The sequence below is a fragment of the Chiloscyllium punctatum genome, chromosome 3 (assembly GCF_047496795.1).
Source record: "Chiloscyllium punctatum isolate Juve2018m chromosome 3, sChiPun1.3, whole genome shotgun sequence".
Taxonomy (NCBI): Eukaryota; Metazoa; Chordata; class Chondrichthyes; order Orectolobiformes; family Hemiscylliidae; genus Chiloscyllium; species Chiloscyllium punctatum.
In genome coordinates, this window is record NC_092741.1 from 120,669,558 (window position 1) to 120,687,119 (window position 17,562).

Consider the following 17,562-nt stretch of genomic DNA (forward strand, 5'->3'; position numbering starts at 1 on the left):
GATCTTGGATCCTTTATAGATCATGGCTTGGGGGTCTTTTCCAAGATTTTTGGAAACTTCTAGGAGTATCTGCCTCTCCCTCTAGCTCTGCAGCCAGAACAGGACCAGGCGTGGACGCTGGTTCGAGCTGGGCCCACGTATTGTGACCTGGTAGGCCCATTCTACCCTTACCTGGCCTGATCCATCTTATAGATTTAAAAACTGTGGCAGCCACTGTTGGAGAAATACTGTAAGCTGGCCTTCTTCTTCCCGTTCAGGAAGGCCCAGCAAACGAATATTTTTTCGACGACCTCGATTATCGAGGTCATCAATGTGATTCTCTAAGGTCCAGACTCGCTGTTCGAGAGTCCGGACCCGATCCACGGCCGATTGTGCTGTAGTTTCGGAGGTCGCAACCTTTAGCTCCGCCCCTCCGACTCGGCGCTCGATTTCCTTAATGTCTCGGTCGTGCTTTTGCAGCGCGGCCGAGAGTGAGTCCCATCAACCTCTGGATTCCTCGATGAAAGCGTTGATCTTCGAATCCAATTTGGAAATCGTTTCCACGAGCCTTGCAACCGTAGGTAAGTCCCCGGGGCGGCTGTGGACACCTCTGCTGCCGCTGAAGAGGATGGGGGAGGGGTCCCTGCTTGCTGAGAGCTGCGGGCTCCCTTCCCTTTAGTCATTTTTACTAAGGATTAAATTATTTAACTTTAATACTAAGCAACTAATTAAATTAAACAACAGTTTTAAATGATTTGGTGAGTGTGGTGGGGGTGGGTGACCCACTTTGCCCAAGTCGTGGGAAGAGCACTATAGACTCAGACTTGCTGGGTTGCCGCCATCTTGAATCCCCCTGTGATGGCTCTTAATTATTAGATTAGATTAGATTCACTACAGTGTGGAAACAGGCTCTTCGGCCCAACAAGTCCACACTGAACCTCTGAAGAGCAACCCACCCTATTCCCCTACATTTACCCCTGACTAATGTACCTAACACTAGCAGCAATTTAGCATGGCCAATTCACCTAACTTGCATATCTTTTGGACTGTGGGAGGAAACCCACGCAGACACGGGGAGAATGTGCTAACTCCACACAGACCGTTGCCTAAGGTGGGAATTTAACCTGGGTCCCTAGAACCTGGGCAACAGTGCTAACCACTGAGCCACCATGCCGACCATAAACGTAGCTGCCCAAATGTCTTTTTCATAGAATCCTATGCCCATACTCTACATTCATCCCTGACTAATTCACCCAACATGCACATCCCTGAACACTCTGTGCAATTTACCATGGCCAATTCACGTAACCTACATATGTTTAGACTATGGGAGGAAACTGGAGCACCTGGAAGAAACCCACACAGACACTGGAAGAACGTAAAAACCCCACAGAGACAGTCGCCCCAGGCTGGAATCGAACCCAGGTCCCTGGTGCTGTGAGGTAGCAATTCTAACCACTGAGCCACTGTGCCACCAAAGCATGTTCCACCAAAGCAAATTCCAAAGCATGAATTGAAAGCTCTGCACTGTCTGGGGAGTCTGGTAAATGAGCTATTTGGAGGTTTGTATACTCTCTCCAACGCCATGACTTCATCTCTGCTTGTTCCCAGTAAAGTTTTTTGATATGCTTGATGCCTTCCTGAAAGAACCCCCTGTATTTTCTGTAGCTCTACCTTTATAAACTGGAATGTTTCAATGTGTTTTTGAGACAGAAATGCAAAGTTGTACTCCTGTACCACATGGTTTACTGTAGTCAGGTGACCACTACTGTGAGGCACTTAAAGGCATCCATCTTGTAGCCAGTTCAATCAGTGCACTATTAATCCTGCAAGCTAGGTTGTGTCAGAGCCGAACTGACATTAAATGTAGAAGAGTCATACAGAAGTATAACTACTGAACTACTAAACAGAAGGACACTGGGAATGCTGCTAAAAGCTACAATAAAGGAAAAAAGTAAATGGATCACAGTTGAATATTTGTAAGATACTGGCTGAAACTTTTCCTTTCCTGGTGCCTGTCAAAATTAAAGACAGTAAGAAACGCAACTGCTAATGTTTCCATTTGCAATGGCAGAACTGCGAGATTTACAAACACATTGAACAGACTAGAGCAGCTATGATTAACTTGAGTTTTATCAGTATTGGGGAAATAGTGTTTTAGGCTTATCCATCTTCAATCTCTCTGAAAAACAGAAAAGCACAGATGGCAGAAACTTGGATAGTCTTGCAGCTCAAATCCAAATTCTGAAATCCAAGAGAACTTAGTTTATGAATGATATTTGTTATTGTTAGGTCTCAAGGTGATTCCGTAGATCAATATGTAACTACAGAATCCTGTGAATTTGCACAACTGAAAGATTAATTAAAGACAGGTTTATATTATACATAAGTGATCTCACAGTGGCAGCACATCTACTGAGAGAGGCAAAACATACACTCAGGAAAATGATTGAGAGTTTGCAGAAGCATTAAGGTTGTGAAGCAGCAACTAGAGCATGTTCATAGCAGAACAGACCAAGTCTATCGTTATGTTGATAAGGCTAAAGTGCAGAAAGATCATCGTTGGTAATCACTCACTAACGAGTATGTTTGTCCACCTAGGAAATTCCGTGTCACTGGTCTTGAGTTCTGTGGGTCCCTGCATGCTGATTAACTCAATCCTAGAGCTGTACCTGACCACCCATTTGGCAGGTGTTTCTGGAAGGTGGAAGTGGTCCTTGATCTTGAGATTGCTGGCATTTCTTTCTTCTGTTACTTTTCTGTATCTCTTCTTGTGGATGGGTGTGCTGAAAAAATTGTGTCCCCTCATAACAGCAGTTTGTTCCAAGTTGGTTTCTTCTGAATGTTGGTCTCCCATGCATTGACATCTATGTTACTTTTCTTGAGGGAAGCTTTCAAGGAATCTTTGAAATGCTTCCTTTGTCCTCTTCTCATTTGAGTGCCTTCCCTGAATGGGCAAAGAAGATTTGCTTTGACAGTCAGAACTCAGGCAACCTAACCTGTAGCTAGCCACCAGAGTTGGTTTCAGATGATTGTAGCCTCAATGCTGGTGCAAATGGCTTTTCAAGGATATTGGTGTTAATATGCCTGTCTTCCTAGCTGATGTGGAGAATCCATCTTCAACAACATTGATGGTACTTCTCAAGGGTTTTGAGGTAGCGTCTTTATATAGTCCAATCTTCTCAGCCATGCAGAAGGGTTGGAAACCTTATACACAAGAATCTTGGAAGCAACACTGATGTCATGATAATTGAAAACTCTAATCCTTGGGTATCTGAAGGCCTGCTCACTGATTGGATATGATGTTTAATCTTCGCAATGAAATCAGTCTTAGATGAGACATAGCTTCCCAGGTAGGGGAAATAGTTCATATTTTGGAGAGTTTCTCTATTGAACTGAATAGAGGGATGAACTAGAACTTTATGTGGGTCAGGTTAGTAAAGATTTGAGTCTTCATGAGGTTGCTACTGAGACAAGTTCTTTTGGTATGCTGTTGCAAAAGTATTAGGTGAAGCTTAAAGATTCTCTGTCAAGAGGGCAGGAATGACATTATCATCTGCATATTGAAGTTCCACAAAAGATGTCATAGAATCATAGAGATGTACAGTGACATTCCTTACTGGATTTCAACCAGTTGACCTTGAAAAATTTTCTATCCATCCTGTAGACAATGTCCACACCACTGGTAAGCTCGTTCTTGACAAGACGAAGAATGAAGATTGAGAAAAGGGTGGGAGTGATGGTATATTTGATGGAGCTTCATCTTGACCTCAGAGGATTCTGTCATATTACCATTGATGAGGACAGTCATCAACATCTCGTCATGAGGAGATGGAGGATGTTGATTGAATTTGACTGGTCAGATGGCTTTTGATAGGATCTTCCACAGCACTTCCTGATTGACTGGTACAGACAAAGACCAGGATGCAAATACTGCAGAAAACAGCACACAAAGGAAAATAAAGCATTTCCATTTGGGGGAAAATCTCACTGGAAGAAGCAGACTTATTTTGTATATGTGTTTGGCCAAAAAAAGGCCATTAGGTTTGGATGGCCACATGAGAGATATCTGACACGACGTATTCCATGCAATATATTCAGTCAGTTCAATAGGTGGTTACAATTTTGTGGTAGTTGGAATGATGACTGCAGAAGGAGAAGATTGGGTCAAGACTTCAATGGCCAGGCTGGCATTTGGTGTCCATTCCTGAATGACCTTGAGAAGGTGACACTGAGCTGCTTTCTTGAACCATTGCAGTCCATTTGGTGTATGTAAACTCACAGTGCTATTAGGGAGGGAAATCCAGGATTTTGAGCTAGCAGCAAGGAAAAAATGACATTATATTTCCAAGTTAAGATGGTGACCTCAAAGTTGTTTTTTTTTACCGCAAACAGCCAGGAAAACGTGAACTTACTCTCTGTATTGAACCACAATCATAGGAAACCTGAGCACTCCCAACAGTGAAGTTGCTGCAAGAATGAGTGACAGATATAACAAAGGAAGATCACCCAGATAAATAGACAAAAATGTGCACAAGTATTATTAAGAGGTGGTCACAATTTTAAAACTATGCACAATTTGGTGTAGAGACTGTAAATAATGAATTGCTAATACATGAGAATAGTTGTATACATAATGAGTAAGTTGGACAATTTGCAATGGAAATGATAAATACATACATTTTCTTTTGTTTGAAAAGAAGGTGTTTAAGATAGAAATACAATGCTTCACTAATGTTCTCTGCTTGCGTTTGTCATGTGACCTCTACTATCATACAGCTAGTTCAACAAAGACACAGGCCAAGCCAGACTGTTACAAGCTCGTGGGACAACAATGTGCTTTATTAAGCAATGCTGTATCATAGTTTTACACATTGCAGTTCACATTTTGTATTTTCTGCAACCTACGAATGGCATATTAGTTTTCATAAATTGTTTGTATGTTTACACATATAGATCTTCACTAGCCAAAGACTATGCAGCAAACTGAGTGGGAAGGCGAGTGACATTGAAATGCAGCTTCCAATTCTCTTAGAAGCCAAGATGTTAGCAATATCAGGTAAGTTGTATATATTGTAATCAAAGCTAAGGATGGAAACTCATCAAAGCTGCCGAAAGGAAAGTGACGAAGGGATATTTTAGCTAAACATTCATTTAGAGAATTCGTTTCTGATTATCGTTTAGCATTGAGTCAAAGTCACAAAGTATGGCTAATTACTCTTAACTTTCGAGTAGCAAGAAATGGATTCCAGGGGTCTGCACCTAGGGAATTATTCTAACTGGTATCCTTCATGGCTAGACCTTGGACTAGAAACAGGTCATTGTTTAGATTGTTGCCTTCCTATGTTGGTAAGAATCAAAGCAAAAAAATACTTGCCTCTTAAAAATGCTAAAGAGAATGAGCCAAATGGAACAAGGGTCTATTCTTGAAGACTGCTATTCAGTCTCTGAAAGCTTTTTAAATTTGGGTGTATTTTGTGTCATAATGCCTTTATGTACAATAGATAGGATTATGAAATAAACATTTGGGTTTACTATTTGGTTTGTTCATCCAATTTATATATTAAAGTCTTGTATTCTGGCTCACTAAAGTATTAGTGTTTTGAACTATGCAAAATGCACGTGGATACATGAAATATCAAAGCATTCCAGTAATTTAGCATGAGACTGTTATATCCCTGAGCTGTACTACTTTTCTGGATTGATATTAGACAGTAAAGGTAAATCCCTCCTCATGAAGGATGCCAGTTTCACTCACTGCAGGCTGCTGTTGCTGAACTTAAACAAATTCGTAGACAAGGTGAGAAATTTGAAGCAATGGATCACTTAGCCAATTGTTAAGATATGCAATCGACTGGCACTTTTAAAACACTTTTGAACTGGAGATTATTCTCCTTTTTCAGTTTTAGTATTTAGCTCACAATGAAAGGGAATTCATGATGACAAACTTGTTAGAGTTTTTTGAAGATATTACGTGTAGCAATGATAAAGACAATTTGATGTATTTGGATTTTTAGAAGACTTTTGATATTGTCCAAGATAGAAAGTTATTAAATAAAATTTGAGTACATGAATTGGGGGAAATATAATGGTATGGATTCGGAATTAGTGAAGAGGCAGAAAGCAGAGAATAGATTGATCATTCTCCGGTTGGCAGGCTGTTACTAGTGGGATACCACAACTGTTCGCAATCTATATAAATGATTTGGACATGGAAGCCAGTTGTAATATTTCCAAACTTGCAAATCCAAAGCTAGTTAGAAATGCAAATTGAGGAGGATTCCTGGAGTTCTTGAGAGAAGTTGGATCAGCTAAGTGAATGGGCTAAAGTATGGCAGCTTGAAAATAATGTGAATAATTGTAAAGGTATTTACATTGTTAGAAAGAAAACAGGCTCAACAGCTTCTCACCATTTAAGAAATATTCTGCAAAAGACCTTGGAGTTCTTGTACACTAATCATTTCAAGATGACTTGCAGGTGCAGAAAGCAATTAGGAAATGATGTAAATAGTGACACTTTGAAAAATGTCCACATTACAGAAGAGGAGGTGCTGGACGTCTTAAAACAGAAAGGTTGATAAATCCACTGGACCTGATCAAGTGTACCCTGGAACTCTGTGGGAAGCTAGTGAAGTGATTGCTGGGCCCCTAGCTGAGATATTTGGATCATCAATAGCCACAGATGAGGTGAAGAAAGACTGGAGGTTGGTCAATGTATTGCCACTATTTAAGAAAGGTGATAAGGAAAAGCCAGGGAACTATAGACTAGTGAACCTGACATTGGTGGCAGGCAAGTTGTTTAAGGGGAATCCTAAGGGACAGGATTTACATGTAGTTAGAAAGGCAAGGACTGATCAGGGATAGTCAACATGGTTTTGTGCATGGGACATCATGTCTCACAAACTTGATTGAGTTTTTTTTTGAAGAAGTAACAAGGAGGATTGAGGAGGTCAGAGCTATGGACTTCAGTAGGGCATTCAACAAGGTTCCTCATAGTAGACTAGTTAGCAAGGTTAGATCTCTTGGAATACAGGGAGAACTAGCCATTTGGATATAGAACTGGCTCGAAGGTGATGGAGGGTTGCTTTTCAGACTGTAGGTCTGTGACCAGTGGTGTGCCATTAGGATCAGTGCTGGGTCCACTGCTTTTCATTATTTACATAAATAATGTGGATGTGAATATAGGAAGTATAATTAGTAAGTTTGCAGATGACACCAAAATTGGAGGTGTAGTGAACAGCGAAGAAGGCTACCTCCGATTACAACAGGATCTTGATCAGATGGGCTAATGGTCCGAGGAGTGGCAGTTGGAGTTTAACTTGAATAAATGTGAGGTTCTGCATTTTGGAAAGGCAAATCAGGGCAGGAGTTATACACTTAATTTTAAGGTCCTGAGGAGTGTTGCTGAACAAAGAGACCTTGGAGTGCAGGTTCATAGTTCCTTGAATGTGGAGTCACAGGTAGATGGGATAGTGAAGATGATGTTTGGTACGCTTTTCTTTATTGGTCAGAGTATTGAGTAAAGGAGTTGGGAGGTCATGATGTGGCTGTACAGGAGATTGGTTAGGTGACTTTTAGAATACTCTGCAATTCTCATCTTTCTGCTATGGGAAAGATGTTGAGAAACTTGACAGGGTTCAGAAAAGATTTACAAGGATGTTGCCAGGGTTGGAGGGTTTGAGCTATATGGAGAAGCTGAATAGGCTGAGGCTATTTTCCTTGGAGCATTGGGGACTGATGGGTAACCTTACAGAGGTTTATAAAATCATGAGGGGCATGGATAGAATAAATAGACAAGGTCTTTACCCTGGGGTGGGGAAATCCAAAAGGGCATAGGTTTTAGATGAAAGGGGAAAGATTTAAGAGACTCAAGGGGCAACATCTTCACGCAGAGGGTGGTGCATATATAGAATGAGCTGCCAGAGGAAGTGGTGATGGCTGGTAGAATTGCAACATTTAAAATGCATCTAGATGGGTACGTGAATAGGAAGGGTTTAGAGGGAAATGAGCCAAGTGCTGGCAAATGGGACTGAATTAATTTAGAATATCTGGTCAGCATGGACAAGTTGGACTGAAGGGTCTATTTCCGTGCTGTACATTTCTATGATTCTATATGTTCATAACAAGTAGATTTGAGAACAGGAGTAATGATATCTTGGTTATGCAGAGCCTTTGCAGAGATGTCACCCTAGATACTGTGTACAGATTTTGTCCTTTTTACCGAAGGAAAGATATAGTTGCAATATAATGAGTGCAACAGATTAGTCCCTGGGATGGCAGGATTGTTTTATGGGAAGATTAAGGAGGTTGGGTCTATATTCCATACAATATTGAAAAATAAGGGGTCATCTCATTTAAACTTGGAAAATTCTTCCAGGACTTGACAGGGTGAACTTTGGTGTTTTCCCTGCCTGATGAGTCATTTTGAACCTGTGGACATTTTGAACATATGAAATAGCCCAAATAGATCTTTCAGCCTCTTCAGTAAGTTTCACCATTCGGTAAGGTCATAGCTGATCTGTTTGTTTCAAAATTCCTATCTACCCTTGATCGCCTTTGATTTCCTTGTCTAACAAGAATCTATCTATGTTTGCCCTAAAAATAACCAATGACTCCACCCTCACTGCCTGTTGAAGCAGAGGTCTGGTGCAGCGCAACCCTCTAAAAGGAAACATTTTTCCTCTTTTCCATCTTGATGGGCAACCCACAGTTTTAAAACAGTGCCCCCTCATGCTGGACTGACTCACAATTTTGTCAAGACCATCAGAATCTTGTATACTTTAATCAAATCACACCTCACTCTTCTAAACTCCAAAGGAAACAAGCGTTGTGTGTCAAACTCATCCTCTTAAGATAAACCATTCATTCTATATATTAGTCTCGTAACCTCCTCTGACCTGCAATGAATGCATTTACATTCTTCCATAAAAATGGGAACAAAAAATATTTGACATGTGGTTTCTCTAGTGCCCTGTGTAATGGAACCATAATACCCTTTTATATTAATTTCCTCTTATAGTAAAGTGTAGCATTCCGTTCACCTTACTGATTATATGCTTTATCTGCACACTAAATTTTAGATTAATAAGTCTGTGTTGGTCAAATACAAGTGCCTAACTATTCTAATTCAATTTTCCAGCCCTTGGCCCATAGCCTTGTATGCCTTGGCATTGCAAATGCACATCTCAATTCTTAAATTCTTCCATCCTTACAGGCAGCGAGTTCCAGATTCCCACCACCCTATGAGTGAAAATATCACATCCCCTCTAAACCTTCTGTCCCTTACCTTAAATCTATGCCCCCTGGTCATTGATCCATTCACCAAGGGGAAAAGTTCCTTCTTGTCTGCCATTAATATGCAACTCATTATTTTATACATCTCAATTGGTCGCCTCCTTTCCAAGGAAGGCCATCTATCCAGTCTATCCAATCTCCTCATAATCCATAATTATGAAGCAATGTCTTGGTAGATCTCCTCTGCACATTCTTCAGGGAAATCACATCCCTCTTATAATGTGAATTCCAAAGAGCTGCACACAGTACAGTAGCTGTGGCCTAACCAACAGTTTATAAAGTTCCAAGATAACCTCACTATTCTTAAACTTTTTCTCAGCTAATAAAGGCAAATATTCCATATGATTTCTTAACTACATTGTCTATCTCGAGAGTGTGGTCCTGGAAAAGCACAGCAGGTCAGGAGCAGGAGAATCGACATTTCTGGCATAAGCCCTACATCATCCTAATTCTTCTGCTTCTCTGATGCTGCCTAACCTGCTGTGCTTTTCCAGTACCACACACTCTACTCTGATCTCCAGCATCTGCAGTCCTCACTTTCTCCTACATTATCTATCTGTCCAGCTAACTTAAGGGACAGTGGACATGTATATCAAGGCCCCTCTGATCCTTGGTCTTTCCCAGGCTCCTATCACGTATTCCTTTGCCTTATTTATCCTGTCCAAGTACATCACCTCATACTCAGCCAAATCAAATTCCATTTTCTACTGATCAGCCCATCTGAGCACCACCTCTATATCCTCCTGTGAACTAAGGCTATGCTCTTCATGATTTATCACCTCATCAATTTTCTGTGAAATCTTCTGCCTCATTCAAAAAAATATGTAAAATCCCTTCCACCTCAGTCATTCTCTATTGAAGTAATTCTCTACTTCTTTATTCTTCCTGCCAACTCATCTGCCCGCTCATTAGCCACCTCTTTTAATATTCGAGCATGAAGTCCAACTTATCCCAAACACATGTCTGCCCACAGCTCCATCAATTTGCTTAATGTCGCTTTCCTTGTTCATGTAGTTTCACTAAGTTCCTCTATCCCCTTTCTATTTGCTGATCTGCTATTAGTGGGATTTTTTTTATCCTTTTTTGTGAAGACGGAAAAAAAAATTTGTTCATTTAATCTGTTATTTCCTTAGTATCTATTATAAACTCTCCATTCTCACTCTCTTGATAACAAACACTCACTTTGCTTATTCTTTTCCTTTTTAAATGCCTGTCTAGACTGTTGCTATCTGTTTTTATGATCCTAGCAAGCTTCTTTTTGGAATCTAATATCTCGCCCTGAAGAAGCTTTTAGTCATTCTCTGCTTTTTGTTAATATTCTGACCAATCATTTGACCTGTCACTCACCTTTGCAAAGATATATGCGTTTTCCCTAAATCTAAAGTTGTCCCTAAATTCTTTAGTTAACCATAAATAGTGGCTCCTCCCTTCAGGATTTTCTGTATAGTATGAATATACTTTGAGTATTCTGAACTATCCTGTTAAATGTCTGTCATTGTGTCTCTGTTGATCTATCAGCTAGCCTAGTATGCTGGTTAATTTAAGATGAAACAGCTGCCATGCCCACATAGTTGCCATATATAGGTTTAATATGCTAGTCTTTGCTCCACTCTTCCCCCTTTCAAATTGGAGTACCTAAAGAACTTGACAAAGTAGATGTCTTCTGAGGTTTGTGAATCTGTGGACTTCTTAACCACAGAGGGTTGTTGAGGCTGGGTCACTAAATATATTCAAAACTGAGATAGATTAAGGGAATTTAAGGTTATGGGGCAAAGTGGGGTAGAGAGTTATCAGATCAGTCATGCAAATCTCATTGAATGGCAGAGCACATTTGAAGAGGAAAATGGCCTACTTCTGTACCTTTGTCATAAACTAATGGATGTAAAATTCAATCATGTTGTGGTTGCTAAAACCATGGAATGTCATTACTCTGAGGGCATTACTTAATCCTGTCACATTACACAATCCTGTCACATTACACAAAACCAAAGCATAATATAATCTGACCTTTTTGGTCAGGACATGCCACTCTAAGGAACTATTTCCAATCTGATTTTTACCACTTATGTGTAGTCTAAATTCACCCTGATTTAATGCTATTTCTTGATTACAAACAGCCAGTATTTCTTCATGCTTGCTTATCTCACTTTTTGATTATTGTTAGAGGTCCTGTAGACCACTCTGACTGAACTTTTTCCGTCTACTATTCCTCTTCATCATCCAAATAGATTCTACATCCTGATCTACTGAACCAGTGTTATCTCCTTCACCTAGCTTCCTATAGGCTCCGGATCTTGGATAGGCCATTTAAGACTGAGATAAGGAGGAAATTCTTCTCTTGGAGTGTGGTGAAATTTTGGAATTCTTTACCCTGGAGGGCTATGGAATCAATGAATTAGCTGATTTGCAACTGAAATCAATATTTTTCTGGAGATTAGTAATAATAAGGAATATGTGGATAACATGTGAAAATAGCATCGAGGTAGATTATCAATCGTGATCTAGTTGAATAGTGAAACCAGGTTGATGGGCTGAATGGCCGACACATGTTCCTATTTTCCCATGTTCCTGTTATCTGTATCATTACTAAGACCTATATCCATAACATTATCTGTACCCCAGTGCAGCTTATTGCCACTAAAATAGTCATGAACCCCTGTCTCCTCTAGATGTACCCTCTACATCTTTTAGGCCAAGCAGACCAACCTGCTCACCAATCACCTCACTGATCAATATTGATTCCTAGTTAAGTAATGCCTTGATTTTAAAATGCTCACACTTGACTTCAATTCCATCATTGCCTTACCCTCCATATCTCTCTTGTGTTTCCAGCTTTATAACATTCTAAGATATGGACACTCATCAAATACTGATCTCTTCAATATCTGTATCCATTCCACTGTTGCTGACTGTTTCTTCAGCCCTGAGCTCTTGAATTTCCTTCCTAAACCTGTTTGTCGCGACGTATTTCTTTTATTCTTTAAGATATTCGACAAAACCGATCTCTTTAACCAAACCTTTGGTCAGTTTTGCTCTATAAACATGGGTGCCTCTTGGCATTTCTTTTGTCATGACCTCACTCCTTAAAGTACTTTTTTGACCATGCTTTTGGTCATCTGCACTAATGTTGCCTAATATGGCTTAATGTCAAATTTTGTATGTTAGTTCTCCTTGGGAAATTCAACTAAATTAATATTGCAATTTAAAAAGGTGATGTTTCTACAGGGCATGAATTCTCCACTGCAAAGACCCTTGCTGAAGAGTTCAAATATTTGAATTCCAAGAAAATTGAACTTGAAGAACTTATCAATGACCTGCAGGATTTTAGTATTAAGAAGGCTCAACAATTTGAAACCATCAGGGAGGAATACAATAGTCTGAGGGCTCAACTGGATCAAAGAGAAAGCTTATTTGGTGAGTTCCAGTTTTTTTTGCTGATGGGTATATTAATGCAGCTGTCTAATTTGTCAAACTGTTGTGATTGCAACATTTAGCAAAGTGGATACAGGTTTGTAAACCGCACTGTACCCGTCCCCCCTCCCCAACCCCGACTGGGGCCAAAGACTCAGGAAGCAGGCAGGATTCGGGCATTTGACAGACTTTATTATTATTGAAGCAACAACCAGTTAATGCAGGGAGATGGCCAAAGATCTTGCCCAAATCTGGCCTCTATGTGAGAGTCCAGTCCTTCTCTTAAACTACGGCTCAGATTGGATCAATGACACGCTCTGGTTTTTATATTGAAATACAGCATTTTTATACATTTTGTGTTACAGTAAAAACATACAACATGATTACTCTGTCCTTCCCCTTATTCTATAAATCCAATCCTGCGAAACGTCTAATTAACGATGGGCATCCCTATGTACAGCCCCAGGTTCCCATGATCTCATGGTGTTTAACAGATATTGTCACCTCCAGACCTTGGGATCTTTCTATGCATCCTACTAATTCACATTCCAAAGTTACTGGTTATACTTCTTTGAGCCTGTCCCAGACTTGCTTATCTCCAAGAACTGCTTGAATTCTGTTGTTCATTGTATTCCATGTGCTATCTCCATTAATTCTGTTATTCCTCTTATTTTCCACGGTCCCAATTAAAAATACAAAATACAGTTGGTTCTAGCTAACCTGATATAAGATTCATAGTATTAATTCCTATTGTAAAGTTAGTTGTACTTTTTAATAAGTTACGAATAATATATTTCATTTAGGGCATGCCAGGTATCTTTTTTTAAGAGATAAGGAAAGCGTTTCATGAGACTAAATAACTTTCACATGTATGTTTAAATGTTTTCCCTAATGCTTCTATTATACTTTGGTTACATATGTATTCTGTATGATTATGTTGAACAAGGGAATGATTTAATTTTACAATGATAACTTATTCTATATATATTCATAGCAGCACGGTGGCACAGTGGTTAGCACTGCTGCCTCGCAGCGCCGGAGATCCGGGTTCAATTCCCGCCTCAGGCGACTGACTGTGTGGAGTTTGCACGTTCTCCCCGTGTCTGCGTGGGTTTCCTCCGGGTGCTCCGGTTTCCTCCCACAGTCCAAAGATGTGCAGGTCAGGTGAATTGGCCATGCTAAATTGCCCGTAGTGTTAGGTTAGATGTAGATGTAGGGGTATGGGTGGGTTACGCTTCGGCGGGCGCGGTGTGGACTTGTTGGGCCGAAGGGCCTGTTTCCACACTGTAAGTAATCTAATCTAATCTAATCTAATCAGAATACTAGACAGTCAACAACTTTATAGGCTAAGTGCATTTGGGGTACAAAAGACATTTTTGAAATTGGTCAGTACATTTTTGACAGAATTTTAATCCTTTAAATCAACCATGCGATTGAACTTCGCCATATATTTTTTGATCTCTGTTATTTTCTGTATTGGTTATATGAAGCACAAATAAAACTGACCCTGCCCTTGAAGGTAAAGGTTCCTCCCATGCAACCTTTAACTGAATGGCCCACCTAATCTAATAATATAAGTATTTGCTGAGACATTAAATTAAATCCCATTACTTCTCTTACTGAACATGGAATTTGAAAGTTCCAAATGGCTTCCTGTTTCGGATTTTCATCAACTGCAATGAGCCTTCATCTTCCCTTTAAAGCTCCCCTTTAGGTTGGTTCTTCCCCTTTCTGAAAGTGGCAATTAAGGTCCTACAAAAGGTGTAGTAGGATTTTGATTCCTAACTAAATAGCTTGCTTTGGAAACTTTGTTTTGGAAACAAGTGCTGGGCAACTATTTAAAAACCTGCCTAACAGTTGACTTAGGTTGATAGGTACGCAGCATTCATATCAAGTTTTCAGTTGCCAGTCGCCTGTTTTGCAGCTGATAAAAGATGATGCATGTGTTGGCCTTGGAGGGGTTCCAGAGGACGTATACAAGAATGATCGCAGAAATGAAGGGCTTGTCATATGAGGAGCGTTTGAGTATTCTAGGTCTGTTCTCGATGGAGTTTAGACAATGAGGGGGATCTGATTGAAACTTATAGAATACTGAGAGGCCTGAAAAGAATCGACATTGACAAGATGTTCCCATTAGTAGGAGAGACTGGGATCTGAGAACACAGCCTCAGAGTGAAAGGATAATTCTTTAGTTCTGAAATTATAGGCATTTCTTCAGCTAGCAGGTGGTGAAGCTGTGGTACTCATTGCAGAGAGGATTGTGGAGACCCAGTCATTCAGTTTATTTAAGTCAGAGATAGATAACTTCTTGACTTGATAAGGGGATCAAGGGTTTTGGGGATTAGGCAGAGAGAAGATTTGAGAAACATATCAGCCATGATCAAATGGCGGAGCAGACTAAATGGGCCAACTGGCCTAAATCTTCTCCTATATCTTATGGACCACAGTAACTCAGTGGGAGAAGGACAGAGAACAGCAAGCAGAAGAGTTATGATGAGAAGAAAATGTAGAGTTAGGAGTAACAGACAGTGAAAAAACAATAACATAAATGTTAGAAAATGAAGAGAATAATTATTCACCAAATTACTGTACAAATGACTTCAGAACTCACATTACGTAGGATAAGTTCAATCTTGAGTTATCGGAGCCATTATAGAATTCAGCCATTGAACCATCAACAGAAATGCCAGAAAAAAACATTTAATAAAATGAATTTGATTTGTTTAGTTACCACATATTAGTGCCTGTCCTGATCCCTTCTCTGTGGCATTTGCAATCGTAATGTTTCGAGTCCAGTTCCAAACAAGAGCGTATAATCTATGTTTCTGTCTTCCGACATTCTAGTAGACTACCTGAGCTTCTCTAGCAATTTCTATTTTTATTACATGCCAGCAAGACACTGGAAGGATGGGAAGGAAAGCAATTAAACTATTTCAAACTTGATGATAATCAGAAGGGCAGAGAAAATGCTTCAAGGATGCCGTCAAAGCCCCCCTGACAAAATGTAATATCCCCACTGATTCATATGAATCTCTAACCCAAATTTGAAGCTGTATCAGCGAAAAAGCCAACCATTTTAAGTATCTTTAACAGGCCCAGTTGGAGGCCAAGTGTACATAGCAGAAGGAGCATGCAAAAACCCAAGAAACCCACCTTCCTGCTTTAGCAACTGCTACCTGTTTCATCTCTGGCGGGGTTTGCAAATCCTGCATTGAACAATTTTGCTACCTTAAGAACTGCAACACTGGAGATGAAGAAAGTCATCCTCAATCCTGAAGGACTGCCTCAGGAGAAGACATGGGGTCTTAGTTTGTGCAAATTGCATATTGTGATAAAGTTCCATTTTGCAGGTTTTTTTCATAGACTGTATGACTTAGATTAGTCTCTTTCATGATATCCCTAAAGGCATTCCTTTTACTACGATAACAAGTGGTAAAGAAATGGAAAAGCATATTTGTAGAGAAAATACAGAAAGTTTCACAAGCTATAACAGGAACTTCAAATATTTTAATGTAATTGGAATAGGAATAATTTAAAAGGAAAATTACATAAGATAAGTTCAATCTTCTGGAGTTATCAGAGTCGATATCGAATTCAGCTATTACACTTTCAATAGAAATGCCAGAAAAATCATTCAGTAAAAATGAATTAGATTTGTTTAGTTACCACAAATTAACGGCTGTCCTGATACCTTTCCTGTATTTGCACTTGAATATTTCAAATCCAATTCTGAATAAGAGCCATATTATCTGTTTCTTTCTTCAATCATGCTAGTAGACTGAAGTAATGGAAAATGTTGGAGTTTGTTACAAAGAATGCGATAACAACACATTTGGAAAGTGCCAGCAGGATTATACAAAGTCAACATGGATTTATGAAAGGGAAACCTACTGGAGTTTTACTGAGGATATCACTAATAGTATAGAAGAGGGAGAACTATTCGTTGTGGTCTTTTCAGATTTTCAGAAAGCTTTTATGAAATTACAAGAGATTAATGTGCAAAATTAAAGCAGTAGGGATTGGTAGTAATATGTTGGCATGCAATGAGAATTTATTAGTGGACAGGAAACAGGTTGTCACTAGTGGGTCTTTTTCAGAGTAGAAGATGGTGATAGGTAGGGTACCGTAGAGATCACTGCTTGACACCTAGCTAATTGTAATATACATTAATGATTTGGATGTGAGCATCAAGCGTAATATTTCCAAGGTTGCTAGTAGTGCAAAACAAAATAGGAGTGAGAGTGGTGAGGAGGATGTAAAAAAGCTTCAGAGCAATTTAGGCAAGTTGAGAGGGTGGGCAATTGCAGTATAATGTGGTCAAATGTGAAATTGTCCACATTATTGGGAAACCACATTATTATTTAAATGGTGATAGATTGGAAAATGTTGATGTTCATATGCACACATTACTGAAAGCAAGCATGCAGGTGCAACATGCAGCTATTGCAAGTGGGTTTGAGTACAGGTACAAGGAAGCCTTACTGCAGTTCTGCAGGGCCTTAGTGAACTTGCATCTGGAGCACTGTTTGCAGTTTTAGTCTCCTTAATTAAGAAAATATATACTTGCCTTGGTGGGAGCATAGCAAAGCTTCACCAGACTGATTCCTGTGATGGAAGGTTTGTCAAAACAGAAGAGATTAGAAGGACAAGGCCTGTATTCACAAGGTTAAAAATCATACAACACCAGGTAATAGTCCAACAGGTTTAATTGGAAGCACACTAGCTTTCGGAGTGACGCTCCCTCATCAGGTGATTGTGGAGGGCTCGATCGTAACACAGAATTTATAGCAAAAATTTGCAGTGTGATGTAAGTGAAATTATACATTGAAAAATTGATTGTCTGTTAAGCCTTTCATCTGTATTCTAACCACTTCAACC

At 39.7% G+C, this 17,562-nt stretch overlaps 1 protein-coding gene across 3 annotated transcripts in view; it reads left to right on the forward strand.

Annotated features, from left to right (window-relative positions):
* The window catches only part of disc1 (DISC1 scaffold protein), a 131,903-nt gene that overhangs the window by 69,303 nt on the left and 45,038 nt on the right, over nucleotides 1–17,562 (forward strand). For all 3 annotated transcript variants that reach the window (XM_072559664.1, XM_072559655.1, XM_072559646.1), the window contains exons 8-9: nucleotides 4,936–5,038; nucleotides 12,499–12,687. In XM_072559664.1, coding sequence (XP_072415765.1) covers nucleotides 4,936–5,038; nucleotides 12,499–12,687 — 292 coding nt within the window. The remainder of the gene's footprint in view (nucleotides 1–4,935; nucleotides 5,039–12,498; nucleotides 12,688–17,562) is intronic.